The 21,228-nt window shown below is 37.0% G+C and overlaps 1 protein-coding gene across 3 annotated transcripts in view; it reads right to left on the bottom strand.

Moving 5' to 3' along the window:
• LOC132110474 (zinc finger matrin-type protein 4-like) overlaps positions 1 to 21,228 on the bottom strand; it is a 110,090-nt gene that overhangs the window by 22,863 nt on the left and 65,999 nt on the right. For 2 of the 3 annotated variants that reach the window (XM_059517103.1, XM_059517104.1), the window contains exon 6: positions 7,727 to 7,823. In XM_059517103.1, coding sequence (XP_059373086.1) covers positions 7,727 to 7,823 — 97 coding nt within the window. Of the gene's footprint in view, positions 1 to 7,726; positions 7,824 to 18,723; positions 18,855 to 21,228 lie in introns of those variants that run through there. The other variant, XM_059517105.1, reaches the window with a different exon arrangement.

The raw sequence follows: 21,228 nt of genomic DNA, 5'->3' as shown, positions 1-21,228 counted from the left end.
TTCTGAACTATATCGACGATTGTTTGATTTTAGCTCAATCAGAGCAAATGGCGGTTCGACATCGAGATGTCATTCTCGCACATATGGGGGAGCTGGGTTTGAGACTAAATGCCAAGAAGAGTGTACTTTCTCCAGTTCAGAGTACCACCTATCTAGGCGTAGTGTGGGATTCGACCACGATGCAGGCACGTCTGTCTCCTGCTCGGATTGAGTCGATCCTCACATCAGTCGAGAGAGTCAAAGAAGGCCAGTCACTCACTGTCAAACAGTTTCAGAGACTGTTAGGGCTTATGGCAGCTGTGTCCAACGTGATACCTTTTGGCCTCCTGCACATGAGACCCCTACAGTGGTGGCTCAAGACCAAGGGATTTTCCCTGAGGGACTATCAAGGTCACACGGCGATGCCTTCGTGCCTTAGACATGTGGAAGAAACCTTGGTTCTTGAATCAGGGCCCGGTGCTGGGAGCTCTTGGTCGCCGTGTAACGCTAGCGACAGATGCGTCCCTCACCGGTTGGGGTGCGGTCATGAGTTGCCACCCTGCCCGCGGTCTGTGGAGCGGTTGCCATCTGACATGGCATACCAGTTGTCAAGAGATGCTAGCTGTGCATCGAGCATTGAAATATTTCGTCCCAGACCTGAGAGGTCACCATGTGTTGGTGCGCACCGACAACACATTGGTGATTTCTTATATCAGTCACCAGAGAGATCTGCATTCGCGCCCATTGTACAAGCTGGCACACCAGATCCTTCTGTGGTCCCAGGACAAACTCCTCTCATTCGGAGCAGTGTATATTCCTGGGAGATTGACTGTGGGAGCAGACATACTGTCGAGACAAGGGCCGAAGCCCCGAGGTGGTGAAGTAGATATGGAGAGTTTTTGGACCTCTTTGCGACTCAAGAGATATCGCAATGTCCCCTCTGTTTCTCTCTAGTTCATCCAGCTCCTCTGGGAGTGGACGCTATGGTACAGACCTGGCTGAGGCTTCATCTGTACGCCTTTCCCCCTATCGCTCTGCTCCTGGGAGTTCTGGTGAGAGTACGCCGGGACGAGGTCCTTCTTCTATTACTAGCCCCATTCTGGTTGGGCCCGTTATGGCTCGCAGATCTGATCTCTCTCCTCGACGGCTCCCCATGGGAGATTCCGATCAGGACAGATCTACTCTCTCAGGCGCAGGGCAAAATAATTAATCCTCGCCCGGATAGTTCATCCAGCTCCTCTGGGACTGGACGCTATGTTACAGACCTGGCTGAGGCTTCATCTGTACGCCTTTCCCCCTATCGCTCTGCTCCTGGGAGTTCTGGTGAGAGTACGCCGGGACGAGGTCCTTCTTCTATTACTAGCCCCGTTCTGGTTGGGCCCGTTATGGCTCGCAGATCTGATCTCTCTCCTCGACGGCTCCCCTTGGGAGATTCCGATCAGGACAGATCTACTCTCTCAGGCGCAGGGCAAAATAATTAATCCTCGCCCGGAGTTTTGGTAGTTGTGGGTGTTTGCCCCTGGTATGGCCAAAGCATTCTTATACCCGCGAGCGGGTTATGTTCCTAAAGTTCCTTCTGTTACTCCACAACCCAGATTACTGCAGGCCTTCTGCCCTCCTCCCTTTCGGGTGCCAGACCAGGAGAAGCTAAACTGTATGTGTCCAGTTTGAGCGCTGGGCGCATATGTTCACAGAGCTGCCCTGTGGAGAAAATCTGACCAATTGCTTGTTTGCTATGGTCTTCCTAAAAAGGGTTTTCCTGCCTCTAAGCAGACCCTTAGTCGTTGGATAGTCGAGGCTATCAACGTATCCTATGAGTCCTCTGGTCTTCCCCTTCCTTTGGGAGCCAAGGCTCACTCCACTCGGGGTTTGGCTGTCTCTAAGGCCTCTCTAGCAGGTGTGTCCCTCTTTGACATCTGCAACGCTGCGGGATGATCCACGCCCTCTACATTTGCCAGATTTTATGACCTTGATATGCGAGCCACTCCGGGCTCTTTTGTTCTCTTGTCTTAGCTGTGCTCTTGGGATACACACTAGGCAGGGATTTGGAATTCTGGCAACGTGGACACATCATTCCCCAAAGCGCTTGACGCAGCTCGAGTTCCTGAAAAGGAACGTCTCAAGGTTTTGAATGTAACCCTAGTTCCTTGAAGGAACGAGACGCTGCGTCGCAGAGCCATACTCCCGGCATCCCTGCCGGCGCTTGCTTCCCTACACGAAGCTGAAGCCAGCTGCGTGGCAGGTGCCTTTATAGCTTCCTGGTCGCTACGTCACCCCGCCCGTGACGTCATGCCCTTCCATTGGAAAGATTGCACACGATATTCAGAGTCGTTCTCGTCAGGGACGTTCCCCAAAGCGCTTGATGCAGCGTCTCATTCCTTTAAGGAACCAGGGTTACATTCATAACCTTGAGACGTTTTATATATATATATATATATATATATAATTTTAACTTTTTAGTAGTTTTTCAAATACCAGATTTGATTAAAATAAATAAACAAATTCATGAAATTTCAACTTATGATTATACACATAACTTCCCCCCCCACCCCCCGAAAATGCATCATACTTAAAATAACATCAATTACCAAAGTTCAAGTTTAAAGTTTTATGTGATACCAGGCATCCAATACAAGGCAATACAGCATGCTGCAGTCAATGAATCATGCTATAAATATGCCATTGCTGAACATTTATCCTTAAATTCTAACTTTGACTGGTTCCACTCAGGTCTGGTGTCACAGAGAACAATGCTCTCTAATTTACCAAAAAGACAGACACAAGACAGAAACAATCATGCGTAATGCTGATTTATTGCACAATTGCATTTAATTGTTTCTTTTTCTTTCTGACTCAACTTTAATTAGTAGTTTCCAGGTTGAAAACAAAGAAGATATTGTAGTAAACACAGCTGGGGTTTCTAAGAGCACCTGTTAAGTCTTTGTATATAATAAAGTTTTCAAATATGACCTTAAAATTGAAATTTTTTATTAAATTGAAAATAAATTGATACAATTTGTGAAGCTAGTAAAAGAAAGAGTTTACCCAAAATCATTGTATTACATTCTTTATTTGTATTTTTGGAAATATTTTATTCATTATCTGGCTCGGCTCGGTGTTCATCTTCAGTTGTCTTTTCACAGCAGTTCAGTTAGTGTACTGTTTGAGTACATGAATTACTCCGGGATATTGGTTTGTTTTAACTCAGAGGGAGTGTCAGCCACATTAAAAAAGTTAACAGCTTAAGTCATTTGTGGATTAATGCGTATTGGAGACGGTAACCGTTTCAAACGATTCAGTTCGATTTGGTGAGCTGGTTCAAAAAGATCCGGTTACATCGAATGATTCGTTCGCGAACCGGATATCACAAACTGCTTTGTTTTGAACTCTCTCACAACAGACACGGAAGAGAAGACAATGATGAATAAAGTCGTCGTTTTTGCTATTTTTGGACCAAAATGTATTTTTGATGCTTCAAAAAATTCTTACTGAACCTCTGATGTCACATGGACTACTTTGATGATGTTTTTCTTACCTTTCTGGACATGGACAGTAGACCGTACACACAGTTTCAATGGAGGGACTGAGAGCTCTCGGACTAAATCTAAAATATCTTAAACTGTGTTCCAAAGATAAACGGAGGTCTCACGGGTTTGGAACGACATGAGGGTGAGTTATTAATAACATAATTATGATTTTTCGCTGTCCGTTTATCAAGTGCTGAAATGTCACGTTATAAAATGGCTCTTAATTGTAGTACACTATTGTTTATTGATGTTAACATAATGCTGCGTTCCAGACAGACAACTTGGATATAATAACTATAAAACAAAACAATACTATATTATATTATAGTCTATAATATTATACTTTACATAATATATAACAGGGATAGGCAACTCCGGTCCTGGAGGGCCACTGTCCTGCAGAGTTTAGCTCCAACCCTAATTAAACACACCTGAACGAGGTAATCAGTGTTTTCGGGATTACTAGATAGATACAGGCAGGTGAGTTTTTATGAGGGCTGAAGCTAAACTCTGCAGGATAGTGGCCCTCCAGGACCGGAGGTGCCTATCCCTGATATATAATATACTTTATATACTTTATTTATATATTATGCAAAGTAAAAAATGTTAGGCTGAATGCAATGTAAGTCGCTTTGGATAAAAGCGTCTGCTAAATGCATACAATTATTTAAATTTATTTATTTATGTATTTCTATATTTCTGCCCTTTTTAATTATTTCATTTATAAATTAATAAAACAAAAATAAGAAAACGAGTCATAAAGTGTACAATAAAGCACAATCCTTGTATTATAATCACACTGCGCTTGAATCAAGTTAAAGGTGTAATCTCCCGATAAACTCAGCCCAGACTGTATATGCTAATATTCTGGTCAGTACTCTTCTTTTGGTACAATCTCTCCCAGCATGCTGGCAGTTTTAAAATGAAATCAGGTGTTTTTTTGGCTGCTGCCCTACAAAATGAAACCAACCTGGCAGATATTACAGCCCTTTTGTCCATCTGCTGAGTACCAGTATGAGCGGGATGGGTCCCTGGAGCTCCTTTGATTAGAGTGTGTGTCTGTCTCAACATGAGAGTGACAGGCTTCTGGAGTCCCTCTGATGGGTGTGTGTGAAGGGAGTGTTTCTCACCAAGAGATGGAACAGCCCCTGTGATGCCGTTTGTGTCTCAGTGCACTTTATGTGACCTTATTCTGGAGGACAATGGATGCTGTAATATTAAACAGTTAAAACTGGTGACAAACATAATAATTAGCAATTTTACCCCGCCCCCACCCCAAAAGGCCTAGCTTCTTGACTTGCCAATGCTACATGAGAACAAAAGGGCATTTAAAGAAACAATAAATAAATAAAGTTTAATATTATAAATAAATGTCTCTGCTCTATATATAAATTAATTAATTAATTAATTAATATACAAATTAAATATAAATAAATAATACATGTAAATTATACACAAAAACTCTCTTCATATAATAAATACATAAATAGAAATATATATGTACTGTAAGTTATATGAGAATAAATAATTAAACTAGCATGATTTGTAGGACATTGTTGCAACGTTACAATGTCATTTATATGAATATATTTGACTAAAGAATGCCACAACTAGGCATTCAGAAACAATAATAATTGTACAATTACATTAATTGTCAATACTGTGTATCTTGAGGGTGAATTTACCGTAAATAGCATAAATATAAAATTTATATTTAAGTAGTTTTGCAATAGTTTGTTTTGCATTAGTTAAATATTCTTTTTTGTACTCAGTGCTTAATGCAGGTTGGCACTGCATGCAACTGCTGTTTGTTTTACAAACAAAATGTTAATGTGTATGTAGCAGGAAGCCGCTTGTGTTCGGCACAGATCGGCAACGCTGTCCTCCCACAACAGCATCCTAAGCGTGATGTTCTGCAAGGGTTACTTAATGCAAAACAGACCCTTACATGAACTTTACCTCAATCAGAATACGCAGAGACCCGCTGCAGCAACAAGATAGGGAAACATCCTCTTTAATCAATGCTCTTCCTGGCTGTCAGTGATTCCTCGTACAAGAGGATGTAGCTCTAATTACAATTAATGATTGTAAGATAGTAGTGAATTGCATTTCAGCTGGAGTCCTCCTGCCAAACCTCAACTCTGTTGGCATGTTAATCAATTGGTTTATTGTGAAGAGCAATTAGGGGTTGCTGGAAGCGGTTGTAGTCACCTCACGTAGCTCAAAGAAATGGGCCAGCTGCCTCGAAGTGAAGACATTAAAGCGCCATCACCACAGACTCTAAACCTGAAGGTTCCTCGTATAAAGGTGGCTTCATTTCTGTCATCTGTGTGTTATTGGACAAACAGCAGGAGCTCTACTACCTCTTTTCCTCTCTCCCTCCACTTTCTTGCTCTAAATCATTTTTATTTCATTACGAGGTTGATGGGCATGTCCTGCTGGAGGCGAGTCGGTGTATTTGGAGGCAAACAGGGTGGCAGATCAACCAAACACCACTGCTTGATGTGCAAAGGGCTCTGCCAGATGGAAACAAGAAGTGACTTTAATTGTTTCTAAGTGCTCACAGGTGGTAATGTTTACCAACCTCGGTCTGAATAGAAACATCACTTTATACCAACCTGCGTAAATAACCAACTTAGTCTAGTATGAATTTCACTTATGGTTTAGGCTGATCTAGATGTTTAGCCAAAATGTTTACAAGCCCTTAGCAAAGCTGGTTGACAAAGTTTTGCTCGTTAAGCTTAGTTAATTCTATAAATCCCACTGTATTATATTTGATATGAAGATTTGTAAAGCCTCTAATTATTTACAAGCTATCAAGATTTCATTTTATTTCTGCTTTATTAATATCAGCAACTGCTCCAAATTGCATATTTTTGCTCTGAATAGAATTTTTGCTCTGAATCCCTTCTGCAGCTGTCAAATCAAATACGGCTGTTAGACATGTCATCTGTTTTAATGATGTTTTGTTATGTAGTGTTGCAGACGGGCAGACAAAATTACTAGATTGAGTATCAAACAAAGGATCTTTTATCATAAAGCAAAAGTAACAGGACAGAAGGTAGCACACTGTAAAGTAAAATGAGACTGGACCCTGAGCAAAGGAAAAAGATGAACTTAAGTACTAACAAAACCAAGGTAAATTAATGACACAGCTGAAACCAAAGACCTAATGATATCTGAAACCATAACTACAAATGACAAGCAGGAAAATCAAGCCAAGGCAGACAGGAACAAAAGAATACAAACTGAAAGTTCATGAAACTTAAACTAATGGTGACATGTTTAGTCCATTAACCAATTATGATAAAAAAAATAATTGATCTGTACCCATTTGAGAGCTAAAGAGGATGGGGAAGATTTTCTGTGAATAATGGAAAAAAGATCAGCATGAAGATTCTCCAGAAACACTCCTTTAGTGAACAGCAAAAAAAAAAATAAATAAAAAAAAATAAACACATATGGAACAACATGAGGGTGAGTAAATAATGACAGAATATTTGGTTTTTTGAGTGAACTGTCCCTTTAAGACAGGAATGCAGCATCCCGTGGTTCTTAGTACAGAGATGTGCAGAGAGTGCTCTGAATTAAAAGAAAGACCGAAACTATTTATTTTTATTTTTATATTGTATCCTTAAGTGAGAATGTTTTAATCACAGACATCCCACCGGTCAGCAGCACACATCATAGAATCGTGCATGATTTGTCTGTACGGTGTGAAAAGTTTTGGCAGTATTGCAGTGATTTTTACTGAACTCAACAGGAGGCAGCAGACCTGAGCGGCAGCAGACCTGAGCGACTATAACTGAGGTGACCACTGATGTTCCCTTTGAGGACAGAAGCAGTGGATGTCAGGTTATGTATAAGAAATATGGCCAAAAAGCCAATCTTAGAGAAGACGTGAGTTAAAGAGAGAGAGAAGATTTAAAGGGAAATATGAAAGTGTTTATTTATTTATTTTTTTTGAAGAACAACTGTTGTGAAACAGAAAGTATGGGTTTGTATATTTTATTTTATCTTTTTTTTTTTTTTTGGTTTCATTTGTCTGTATTTATTTTTTTCCTACATAATTTTAGGAAAACATCTAAGATAAAGCTGGTTCTTACTTAAATGAAACAATAATTATAACTCCATTAAGTCTCCTTGGCTATCAAGAGGGCAGTCTCTTGGAAAGAGTTGAAGGAATGGAATATCATTCAGGACAGAAAATTCTCACTCACTTGTTTTGGTGTTTGGAGCCCTGGAGATGTGCGTGATACTGTTCGATGGAATTCAGCACCACGTTGCAAACGCTACACGAGTAACTCCGGCGCAGGCCTGCAACACAAAGCAAAAAAGAAATTCCGACTTGAAAGTAGAATGGAAACAAGTCCCAGCTGAAATGCTCTTAAAATTGTTTTGTCTCATTTCTCGTTTTCTTTTGAGCATTATTGATTGCTTTTTGTTTTTGAGATTGCCTTGGATGACAAAGAGCAAAGAAATCTATATTTAATCCCTATTGTTTTGCTTGTCTCGACATGACGAGGTTTTTGTTTGAAGACTTCATTCTCCGTGTGTCAGATGAAAGCAAACCAGTTCTTAAAATTGCATCTCCTTCTGCATTCTTCATGGAATCAGAAGTATTAGCAATTATACTGTAGCTTGCTTTTGTCCTGATGGGCTTTTGATTTGGGGTTATGATTCATGATAGTCTTTTAAAGTGGAGGGGCACCAAGTGCATCAGTTTGGGAGGGAGTGAAGCAGATGTGAGCTAATTAAAGGCTTTGCAGGTGGTGCCACAAATAACGAATAGTGTCGGACCAAAAATAGACGGATGTGAAGAATGGGAAAAAAAACAGAAATGCAAAGAGGCTCGTTCATCACATGTGGAGAGACCATGTGTGCTCTTTCTGGGCAATATTTCTCTCAGACATCTGCAGAGTTATTTTTGATGACACTGTTGTCTGTTCCTCGATCTGTTCAAAAATAGGCTTTCCACAAGCCTTACATTATATATTGCTGTTACACTGCTATAATACAAACTATAATACTGCTGATAATACAAACTTATCTCAGGTCAGGAAAGGTAATTACATACATGAATACATATGGAATTAGTATCAAGCCAGCCAAGATTTTGTATACATTTTGTACATCAGAAGATTATACTTCATGTATATATCCAACTATTAATTCTGAATTAATGAGCTGCATTCAAATCTGAAAGCTTACTTGTTATTGCAAATTTCACTGCTTAGTAATGTGACAAGTTGCTACAGTACGTTGCTCCGAAAATGTAAACAGTTTATAGTTGTGTTGGAACAGTAAATACAAAATATCTTTCTCTGCTGTGGAGTCAAGACATTTGCCAATATGATTAAAAGATTTAAATCTGGAGATAGATTTGGGCAATCTTTTTCTTTTTTCTTTTTCTTTGCCCTGATAAAGTCCTTGACTGAACTAGCTGGTTGTTTTGGGTCATTGTCCTGATCCAATATGAAGTGCTTTCTAATGAATATTGGTATAATTGAATAATTGAATATTTTTGAATATTGGTAGCCAAGCTGATTTTGTACCCTTTCAAATTCATTCTGCTACTGCCATCATACATTAAATCATCATTAAAATTAAGAGGTCCTGTTCTAGAGACAGCCCATGCCCATGTCATGACACCACCTCCACCAAGCTTTTCAGATGAAGTTGTATGCTTAGGATCATTTGCAGTTCCCTTTTTTCTCCACACTTTTGCTTTCCAATCACTTAGATAAAGGTTAATCTTCGTCTCATCGGTCCATCAACTCAAACCTCTACTGGCTCACATTTGTGAAGAATCTTGCCTTTCTATTTTTGGTGCTGATCAGAGGTTTGCATGTGGCTGTGTAGCTTCTCAAATTCTCCTGTGGACTGTAGATTAACAGAGCATCACCCCAGCTTTCTGGAGGTTGTTGGTGATTTTACAGACATGTATTTTAGGTTTCATTTTCATAGCTTTTATGATTTGTCGGTCATCAACAACTGTCCATGCCCTTTCTCCATGCCCTTTGTTTTTCCTATAGTTCTAATTGACTTCCTCTTTTCTTTTAGCATCCTCATCTTCATCCTGGTTTGTGTGTGTCATCATCGAATGCAAGATTAGAATGCAGAAGCAATGGATATAACTGATAAGACACATTCCCTGCTTTTGATATCTGAAGAATTAATGCAACAGGAGACAGCTGAACACTTAGAAAGACCTGTGAGGCAACTGTTCCAATATCTATGCTCACATGGAGATGAAACTATAAAAGTGCTGATCTTCTTAGCTGGTAAAACATCTTTGTGTTGAATCACCCAATAATAAAATGTGAGATTCTTTAGTTTTGTTTCATATTCATCTTTTAATCATATTTACAGATTTTTTGACTCCACAGCAAACAGAAAATTTTTGTCTTGACTGTTCCAGTACTTATGGAGGGCACTGTATATGTAAATATATATATATATATATATATATATATATACATACAGTACAGACCAAAAGTTTGGACACACCTTCTCATTCAAAGAGTTTTCTTTATTTTTCATGTCTATGAAAATTGTAGAGTCACACTGAAGGCATCTGGCTATTTGACCAAGAAGGAGAGTGATGGGGTGCTGCGCCAGATGACCTGGCCTCCACACTCCACAGTCACCGGACCTGAACCCAATCGAGATGGTAAAAGGGCCAACAAGTGCTAAGCATCTCTCTGGGAACTCCTTCAAGACTGTTGGAAGACCATTTCAGGTGACTACCTCTTGAAGCTCATCAAGAGAATGCCAAGAGTGTGCAAAGCAGTAATCAAAGCAAAAGGTGGCTACTTTGAAGAACCTAGAATATGACATATTTAGGGCTCAAGCCCGAAGGGGCGAAGAGCCCTATTGTTCCCCTAAGGATTATTCTTTTTATTATTATTTTTATTTTTTATTAAACCTTCCGGGGGTTTTTGGGGGCCTTAACATGCTCAAAAACTCTTGAAAATTGGCACACACATTGGAACCTGCGGCCATCAAGACGTCGCAGAGACTGGGACCCGGGCGTGGCACAGGGGCTCTACAGCGCCCCCTGGAACACAGTCAGAAATCTTGAACCATAGCTCACACACACTTGCATATATTTATATGAAACTCAGTACACTTATAGATCTCATTGAGCTGAACAACTTTAGCGCTCTATGTCATAGGCTCCGCCCAACAGGAAGTCAGCTATTCAGGGCTGTTTAAAAAAAGCATGCTCTGGAATTTGATATACTTGTCATAGGTTTTTTACTTGATTGCCACCAAACTCGATCAACATGATCTCAAGACATTGGGGATGAAAAATTGCGAGGGGATTTTTGATATCTCGAACGGTTTGCCCGTGGCGCGACGTTGAAATTTGGGCAAAAAATGAGAAACAGGAAATGCCTAATAACATCCACATACATTGCCTGAGTTTGATCAAACTTCATCGATTTGTTCGATGTATGATACCGATCGTATATATGTGACTATTAAAAGTCAACGTTATAGCGCCACCAACTGGCAGCAGGAATTGAGTCATTTTCAAAATGCTTTGAATTCAGCATCATATTTTTACTGGATTTGCTTCAAACTTCATCAGAATAATGACAAAACATGGCCGATGTAAATCTGTTGTGGGGATATTGATATCTTATATATTGTTGCCATGGCAACGTGTCAAACTTGAAAATTCTGTTATGGTGATTTTGAGGCAGATAACAACCTCAGATTTACATGAAACTCAAAACACATATCAGTATTATTGATAGCTAGACATTGGAAAAAGCTTTTAAAAGGGTGTGGAAAAGGCACTCTATAGCGCCACCTTTTGTCAAAAGTGGGGGGGTTAGTTTTAGTTACAGACACCAAACTCGGTATGTATATTGTTCTTATCAAGACGGACAACTTTCTAATTCACAGTCATCAGCTACGACCAACAGGAAGTCAGCTATTTTGATTTGAATATGGATTTTTGAGACTTTACAGTTGTGAATTAATGCATACTCCTCACAGGGGAAGTACACTATACTCACCAAACTTTGTCTACATGAAGAAAAAACATTGAGGAACTGAAATTGCGAACGGATTTTGGTTAGCTTGAACTGTTTTGTCGTGGTGATTTTTTGAAATTACAGTAAAAAGGGAATCATTAATTCTCTTGTATTTTTAAATTGCAGCTTCCAAACACTTAAAAGCATTTTTTTCATACAGAGATCAACTCATTCTGAGGAAATATGCATAGTTTCATGACTTTACAACACTGTATGATTAAAAGAAAATTAAAAAACTGTCAGACATCTCAACTCACTCTGTCCCTCTGTTTGAGGAATGTATGTGTGCTGACTGAGTGTGTGTGTGTGTGTGTATGTGTGTGAGAGTGGGGGATGGGCATGAGCTGAGTGGCAGACAGACAGAGAGAGAAAACATCTCTTTAATCACCAGAAAAAAAACTGTATTTTAAATTGTTATTTTTTTGTTGTTGTTGCTAATTGTGCTGTTTTCATCACAGCTTAAGAAATCTCTTAGGCCTTATCCTTTTCTGACAGTTTCAGGAATTAAAAAAAAAATACTTATTTGTGCTGCAAATAATAATTTCAATCTCATTTGATACTGACCTCTGACACCCTGTGACATGAAATTTATCTGATTTTACATAATCTCATGGATGTAACAGTAAAACTGTTCAGCTCACAGATGAAGACTAAGCTGTAATGCAAGCAAAACTATTTCACAAATGCTTATAGGTCAATAAAATCATAACAAAACACTTTTAAATTATTTAAGGATCTGGTAACACTTTAAAATAATGTCTCATTTGTTAACATTAGTAAATGCATTGGTAACACTTCATAATAGCTGCACTCATTAGCTAAGCATTAGTAAATAGTCAGTTCATGCTTTATATAGCCTTCTCCCAAAATTAATAGTCGTTAGTAAGCATTTTTTAAATACAGCTATAATTAAACTGTTCATGGTTTATATGCACATTTATTTTGAGTAGATTAAAGGCTGTAATCTTCCAAAAAATAAATAAATAAATAAATAAATAATAAATAAATAAACAAACACAGAACTATTAATTTCAAGATGCAATAAAAGAAAACTATACACTTTAATTTATATATATATATATATATATATATATATATATATATATATATATATATATATATATATATATATATATATATATATATATATATATATATATATATATATATATATATATATATATATATAATATAATTGCATACTTTGATATTTAATTTTTTTTATCAAGTGTACAGCTGTACGGTTTCATTTTTTGCATCTTGAAAAAATATTTCTGTGTTCTTTATCCCTCTGTGTTGTGTTTAACTTTTCAGTTTGGAAGATCAATGATTCTTTAAATCTCCTTTGTGAATGCTATAAATGTATAAATAGTCCTCACTTTAGATGAGCTCACAAAAATAGATCGCTGGCAATTACTAAATGTTTTATAAATGCTTTATCATGAATTACAGCTGGAATATATGTCAATAAAGCTAATTTTTTTTATAAAAACTAAATTATTAGATCCTCATGAGAAATATTCAAAATTAGATCACTACATTAATTGCAAAGTAAAGACATGACCACTGGACAGCAAAATGCTTACTTGGTCAGAAAAAAAATAGGTGGAAAAGAACAGAAACACTTAAACTGTAAAAGAATTAAGAATTAAAGTGAAGAATTAGGTGTGAAACAATCAGGGAGCATTTAGTCTACAGTGCCACCATTTTCAAGAACTGCAACTTTCCTGGAGTCTCAGAATTACAATGTGTCAGGTTCTGAGAGACGTAAAAAGATCCCAAAAAATGACTTAGTTAGAATAGCACAACGTATTGTGGAATACTATATTAAGACTTTATATATAGGCTTTATGAACAGATAGGTTTTGAGAGATTCTTGGAGGACTAGCATCACCTCCTCTTGTACATGGTTTGAGGAATATATCTTCCAGATAGTACCGCCGTTCCCTATATGCAGAGTACGCAGCCTTCGCACCATCCCAGTTGCTCAAAAAAAAAAAAAAAACATGCGCCATTCTCCCATCCGCGCTGGCGACAGTGAAACTGTTGAGAAATAAATCTGAAGTGGATCTACTGGATTTGAATATTAAGTGACCGCATATACCAGTTGCTTGTGTCTTCAATTTTAATCTATATATAAAAAAAGGAAACTCATTTGTCTTGGCTGCTTTTTTTATGTGTGTATGTATTTATTTATTTACTTTTTTATACATTTTGTATAATTTCATAGTTTATCTATTATTATTATAAAAACAAAAATAAATTTAGCCACTCACATAGAAATATCTTAGGCCTTATCCTTTTCTGACAGTTTTAGGGATTTTTAAAAATCTTAAAAAACCTTATTTGTGCTGCAAATAATAATTTCAAACTCATTTGATACTGACCTATGACATCCTGTGACATGATATTTATTTGAATTTACATAATCTCATGGATGTAACAGTAAATCTGTTCAGCTCACAGATGAAGACTAAGCTGTAATGCAAGCAGAACTTTCACAAATGCTTATAGGTCAATAAAATCATTACAAAACACTTATAAATCATTTAAGGATTTGATAACACTGTAAAATAATGTCTATTTTGTTAACATTAGTAAATGCATTGGTAACACTTTATAATAACTGCACTCATTAGTAAATAGTCAGTTTATGCTTTATAAAGCCTTGTCTTAACATTAATAGTCAATACTAAGCAGTTTATAAATACAGCTATAAATAGCTTGTTCTTGGTTTATAAGCACATTTATTACAAAGGAAAGTAAAGGGTCAGTTATCTTCCTAAGAAAAATTAAAATAAACAACAACAACACAGATTGATACAGAACTCAGAAATATTTATTTCAATATGCAATAAAAGCACACTGTACACTTGAATTATATATATATATATATATATATATATATATATATATATATATATATATATATATATATATATATATATATATATATATATATATATATATAGTAGGAGACATTTTGGTGATGGTAAAGGTTTTGTCCACTTGGTGGTGCTGTGGTTATGTTTAATTAGAGCACCTAAGCAAGAACTGTGTGTGTTGCAGTGTTGGTAACTGGGAAGCACAGTTTTTGAGCGCATGGCAGATTAGCCCGTAAGGTGGATTCTTAAGGTATGGCTTTGTGTGTACATGTGAACAAGGAGAGGCCACAAGAAGTTTGAGATCATGTTTAATGGAGCTCAAGTAATAAAGAAAAACATTTGTTATGCATCTACATCTGTCTACATGGACGCTGTTTGTACGTGTTCTACACTTGCTTTATCCTATTATCAACAGCAACGGCATTGGAAAGCTATATATATATATATATATATATATATATATATATATATATATATATATATATATATATATATATATATATATATATATGAAATATAAACATGCGCAATTATACAAAAATCACTTTTTAAAAGCTACAACAAACAAATTGTTTGGACTACAACAAGCATTTTCCGGGATTTGTGATATCACAAATATTGACAAATGGGATGTGAATTGGTTGAGCTGCACTAGAGAAGGCAACGAGTGTGATATATACGTAGTTGACCATGAAGACTGGAAGAGAAAAAAATAACTCCTTATATTCAGGTGTGCAGAATTATTAGGTACTTTTTCCGTTACTGATAAAATGAGCCAAAAAAAGACATTTCACTCAGACTGAAAAAAACTAAATTATTAGATCCTCATGATAAATATTCAAAATTAGATCACTACAGTAATTGCAAAGTAAAGACATGACCACTGGACAGCAAAATGCTTACTGGGTCAGAAGGGTCAGAAAAAAAAACAGGTGGAGAAGAACAGAAACACGTAAACTGCAAAAGAATTAAGAATTAAAGTGAAGAATTAGGTGTGACACTATCAGGGAACATTTAGTCTACAGTGCCACCATTTTCCAGAACTGCAACTTTCCTGGAGTCTCAGAATTACAATGTGTCAGGTTCTGAGAGACGTAAAAGATCCCAAAAAATGACTTAATTAGAATAGAATGACGTATTGTGGAAAATTATTTATTATGACCTTATGTATAGGCTTTATGAACAGGTTTTGAGTGATTCTTGAAGGACTAGCATCACCTCCTCTTGTACGATTGTTTGAGGAATATATCTTCCAGATAGTACCGCCACTCCCTATATGCAGAGTACGCAGTCTTCGTAGGGCGCCAACTCCCAGAGGGGGCACCATCCCAGTTGCTCAAAAAAGCAAAAAAAAAAACATGCTCCATTCTCCCATCCGCGCTCGCACCTTATGTTTGTGGCTCAATGTTCGTAATTGATGGATGGACATCTATGCCCAGGTAAAGAACATCAACAATCAGGCACAGAGAAAAGAAAACTAAAGAAAGTAAAAAAAAAAAAAAACAGGCATAAAGTTGGCTTGACATTGGACATTCGAGAGTCTCAAATTTAGGGACCGTCTCTAAAGTTACATGTGATATTGTTATACGCTTTTCTAAGGTCAGTAGCATTTGAAGAAAATGACTTACAGTCATGAAAACAACTGTAATTGTTCATCTAGGTGACAGCTATAATGCACAATTAAATTGAATGTTTGATGTTTATTAAAACAAACTGTAAGTCATATGTAAATTATGCTACTTTTTCACATGGGCTCAAACGCAAATTTGACGCTCAATAGCATTTGAGGAGAAAGACTTGCAGTCATAAAACAATTGTAATGTGTTCATTTAGGTGTCAGCTACGATGCACACCTTATACATTTTTTATATATATTAAAATAAAGTTTTACTAAAGTTGTATATATTGTTCTGTGTATGTGATTTCAAAGTCTAGATGGGTGGGATTAACCCTTTAACTGCCGTATCCCTTAAAACTTGATTGCCAGAGGGTTACTGTAAATGCTTATGCCCACTGGGCACAGTTTTCCCGATGCCACCGGGGTGGCTTTTGCACTGATGGCTTGAGCCCGCCATCGCTGCTTGCAGCTATATTTTCAGTTGTTTCACACTTTTTTGTTATGCATATAATTCCATATATAATTCTACATGTGTTAATTCATAGTTTTGATGCCTTCAGTGTGACTCTACAATTTTCATAGTCATGAAAATAAAGAAAACTCTTTGAATGAGAAGGTGTGTCCAAACTTTTGGTCTGTACTGTACTGTGTTCCTGTAGCTCAATTGGTAGAGCACTGCACAATCAAGCGCAAGGTTGGGGGTTTGATTCCCCGGGACCCCAAACATTTTAATACTACTAATATATTTATGTTGATTATTATTTATTAGTATTTTTTTTTTTTTTAATGGGGCTAGAACACCTAATGCTCACCCTCTCACGGCTTAATGGTTTATTAAGTACTCTGTAAATTCACCAGGACACCAATTTTCACCAATTTGCTTCCATCAAGGTCTGGAATACTTGACATGAATCAGCTGAAGGGTAATTACAAATGAAGACTAAATGAAGACTTCTTCATAGACTTCTCCATATTCTTTAGTCTTACCAGGTCTGCGGAAATTAGAGGACACTGATCAAGTCCTGAGTGAAATGCTGTGATTTGATACCTGCTTTACTTTTTGATGGATTATGTCATTTAAAGTGGTTTCATCAAGGGCATCTAGACTAGACTCACATTTTTATTACCAGTGTTTTGTCACCGTATTGATTTATTCCATAGTAATGGACAAAACTAAAAAAAAAAATCATTTAATCATGATTTCCAGAAGCATTTTAGTGCTTTAAAAAAAAAAAAAAAAAAAAAAATTATATATATATATATATATATATATATATATATATATATATATATATATATATATATATATATATATATATATATACATCTTTACAACAACATCTTTACGTCATCGTCCCTGAAATAGAAATAGAAACACACACACATTCTGATGAAGCTTTCTGAATGCTTTCTGTGAGTTGGGAGTGATGTGATGCATGTTCACAGACAGCTTGTGGTGTCAGTACACCAAACACTTGGTGACAGCAACACTATTCATAGCAAGCTATTAATATGAACAGGATGTAAGGCATTACAGAAATATTGCACTGAAATTTAAATTACATTTATAAAACACAATTTACAGCCTGCTTAAATTAGTCTGAGAAAAGATTTTTTTTCTGTTAAACTCTAATGCTACTTTGCCATGTCTCTTAATTAAGAATTTGCATTTAACTGAAATCTATTCTGCTATTATATCAGTAGCTGAAGAACCCGCCTCTTTCAAAGATTAAAAAATGTAAGAACTTCAGAGTTCATAAATAGCTTCACTGAGTGTTTGTTTCTGTTAAAAAGCTCTGTGTGATGGGATTTTCCTTCATGTAGGAACCCTGATGACCTCTTAATGTGCTACTCATAAACCAGCCTTAGAAGACACTGTGGTGGCTTCTAATCCCATTTAATTAAACTGACTGAGATGCCAAAAGAACTACAGAGAAAGACAGACAGCGAGAAATGTGGTTCAGGGTAAGATGAATTTTTACTGGTAGGAGATTAAAGTGTGCTCCTAACTGCTGGCTTGTGGGAAAGAAGTCTCACTTATTTCCGAAAATAGGCCATCAATCAGTTTCTCTTCTCTTGGCCAGGAAATTGATACCAAACTGATGAGACACTCTTAAAATTCAACTAAATTATTAATCGTGCCCAATCAGAGAGAAAGACTTGATTGCTAGTGCTATTTTACTCAGAATTTGAGTATTCATTTAGAACTCCAAAAGCGTCTCTCAATCATTAAAAACATTAGGAAATTTAAAAAATAGGTCAGAATATGCATAAATATGAAAATATTGAAGATGAAGATTGTCTGGGAAAGTATTATCATTAGGTAAGATGAATTTTGCTTGTAAACTGTGATGAATCCTGAACCATTCCCTGCTGAAAAAAGCTTTCTGTTTACAATTCACTAACCAGGTTAGTTAGTCTCCCAGCCTAGCTGTACTGGTGCTCAGCTGGTTTGTAATTCTAAACAAACCTCTAAAATTATTTTGTTTGCAGATGCCACTTGGTATGATACATTGTGTGTATATACTGTATATATATATATATATATACAGTACAGACCAAAAGTTTGGATACACCTTCTCATTCAAAGAGTTTTCTTTATTTTCATGACTATGAAGGCATCAAAACTATGAATTAACACATGTGGAATTATATATGGAATTATATACATAACAAAAAAGTCTGAAACAACTGAAAATATGTCATATTCTAGGTTCTTCAAAGTAGCCACCTTTTGCTTTGATTACTGCTTTGCAAACTCTTGCCATTCTCTTGATGAGCTTCAAGAGGTAGTCACCTGAAATGGTCTTCCAAGAGTCTTGAAGGAGTTCCCCGAGAGATGCTTGGCACTTGTTGGCCCTTTTGCCTTCTGTCTGCGGTCCAGCTCACCCCTAAACCATCTCGATTGGGTTCAGGTCCGGTGACTGTGGAGGTCAGGTCATCTGGCACAGCACCCCATCACTCTCCTTCTTGGTCAAATAGCCCTTGATGCCTTCAGTGTGACTCTACAATTTTCATAGTCATGAAAATAAAGAAAACTCTTTGAATGAGAAGGTGTGTCCAAACTTTAGGTCTGTACTTTATATATATGTACCATATATTCCGGACTATAAGTCGCAATTTTTTTCATAGTTTGGCTGGTCCTGCGACTTATAGTCAGGTGCAACTTATTTATCGAAATTAATTTGACATGAACCGAGAGAAATTAACCAAGAGAAAACATTACCGTTTCCAGCCGCGAGCGCCCTCTCGCGGCTGTAGACAGTAATGTTTTCTCTTGGTTCTTGGTTCTAAACAAATGCGACTTATAGTCCAGTGCGACTTATTTATGTTTTTTTCCTCGTCATGACGTTTTTTTTGGACTGATGCAACTTATACTTAGGTGCGACTTATAGTCCAAAAAATACGGTATGTATGTATGTATCTATGTATTTATTTATTTATGTTTAAAAGCAGGCTGAGCTAGCTGAAAATATATCATTCAATATACAATATACCTTTCAAGAGTTTGAGATCAGTATTAATTTTTTTAAGTAATACTTCTGTTCAGCAAGTGTTCATTAAATTTATCAAAAGTGTCAGTAAAAACAATTATAAAATGTTGCTTTCCACAAAAACATGAAATATTACAAAGCACAACTGTTGGTAACACTGGAAATACTAAGAAATGTTTCTTGAGCACCGAATCCGTGTATTAGAATGATTTCTGAAGGATCATGTGACACTGAAGATTGAAGTAATTATGCTGAAAAGTTTTTCAGCTTTCCCATGGCAGGAATCATTTACATTTTAAAATATAAGTTAAAAAACATCAAAACCCTCAAAAAACAGACAAACAAACAAAAAAAGAAAGCGAAACCCTCATGGTAGTATAAGAGATGCCTCAGATTTTGAGTTTTGCCGTAGCAAATCTAATGATCATCTAATTATGTCACTACCAATTTCATACATAATGATAATTCCCAAGATGATTCTTCCAGCAATTACACACATTTTATGGAGGATTCATATCTGCTATGTTCATCAAATCCTACATTTCACAATCGAGACCATATCCTCTGGGTTATGATAATAAATAACTGTACTCAATTCTATCATTACTTTTAATATATTGCACAGTTATGGCAATAATAATCCAGTATGAATGTCAATTTTAGTCCTGTCTGTCAAGGTGCATATGAACGGAGAAGGAAGGAGGTGCTGGCTTGTTCTTGACTTTTTACAGATTCTGTGAAGCACATAAACTGCTCTTGCAATTTTAAACAGGGCAAATCGCTGCACTTTCAATATTCCCCCTTCACGAAATGGCAGGAGGCTCTTCAGCGCTGAGCTGGTATTTACATCCGAAAGCTTGTCACTCTCCCTGCTTTTTTGTTTAGGGGGAAATGAAAACCTGGTTGCAGCAGGAGATGGGTGTGCTGTGCTCCAATTTTCTCAGCAACAAAATATAGACTGAGTTGGAAGGCAATTGCACTGAAGTGTTCTCCACAAAAACAGCCAAGAGTCTGGGCCGGGATCCACTAGCAGTCACCTCTCAGATTAGCCCTACCAATGGCTTTCTAAACCTGATGAGAAGCTCAAATAGTAATGAATAGCTACATCCACGTGAAAGCCATTATTTTGCATTCCCCTCATTTTCTGAATCCTTTCTTTTAAAAAAGGACATGTGTGTTTGTCTATATGTTACATTGACCCTGTGTTCGTTTGCAGGCTGCTAATGAGGATGATGAATGAGATAGGGCAGGCCAAAAGAAGTCTTGACAGCTCCCTGAAGGATGACCAAACCACAGGCAGAGCTCAGGAGATCGAGACGCTCAGGACTGGATTTGAAGCAAGGCAGTGTTTTAAATATATAATCTTGATAAAACCCATGTTGGACCCCAAAGAGGGTCTGTCCTTATTTACTTGTCTCAATGCTGCTATACTTTCTAGTGGAAACCTTTCCATGACAGTTCATTGTGACCTTATCTGTCAAACTTCAAAATGCACCAGAAATCACCATTAAGAAACCAAAATAAGCATGGCATGCAGACAAAAATATATCATGGCCAAAACTTAAGAATTTGATCCTTTGTTTAATTAAATTGTTGCATAGTTTTTAGTCAGATCATGGCTACCATTTCTATTTGTTCCCTCAGTTAAATAATGTCCACAAATTGAGATTTTGTTCC

The sequence above is a fragment of the Carassius carassius genome, chromosome 30 (genome assembly GCF_963082965.1).
Source record: "Carassius carassius chromosome 30, fCarCar2.1, whole genome shotgun sequence".
NCBI classification, from domain to species: domain Eukaryota; kingdom Metazoa; phylum Chordata; class Actinopteri; order Cypriniformes; family Cyprinidae; genus Carassius; species Carassius carassius.
The sequence above is the reverse complement of the archived record's forward strand: the minus strand, read 5'-3'. Positions and strand labels throughout refer to the sequence as shown.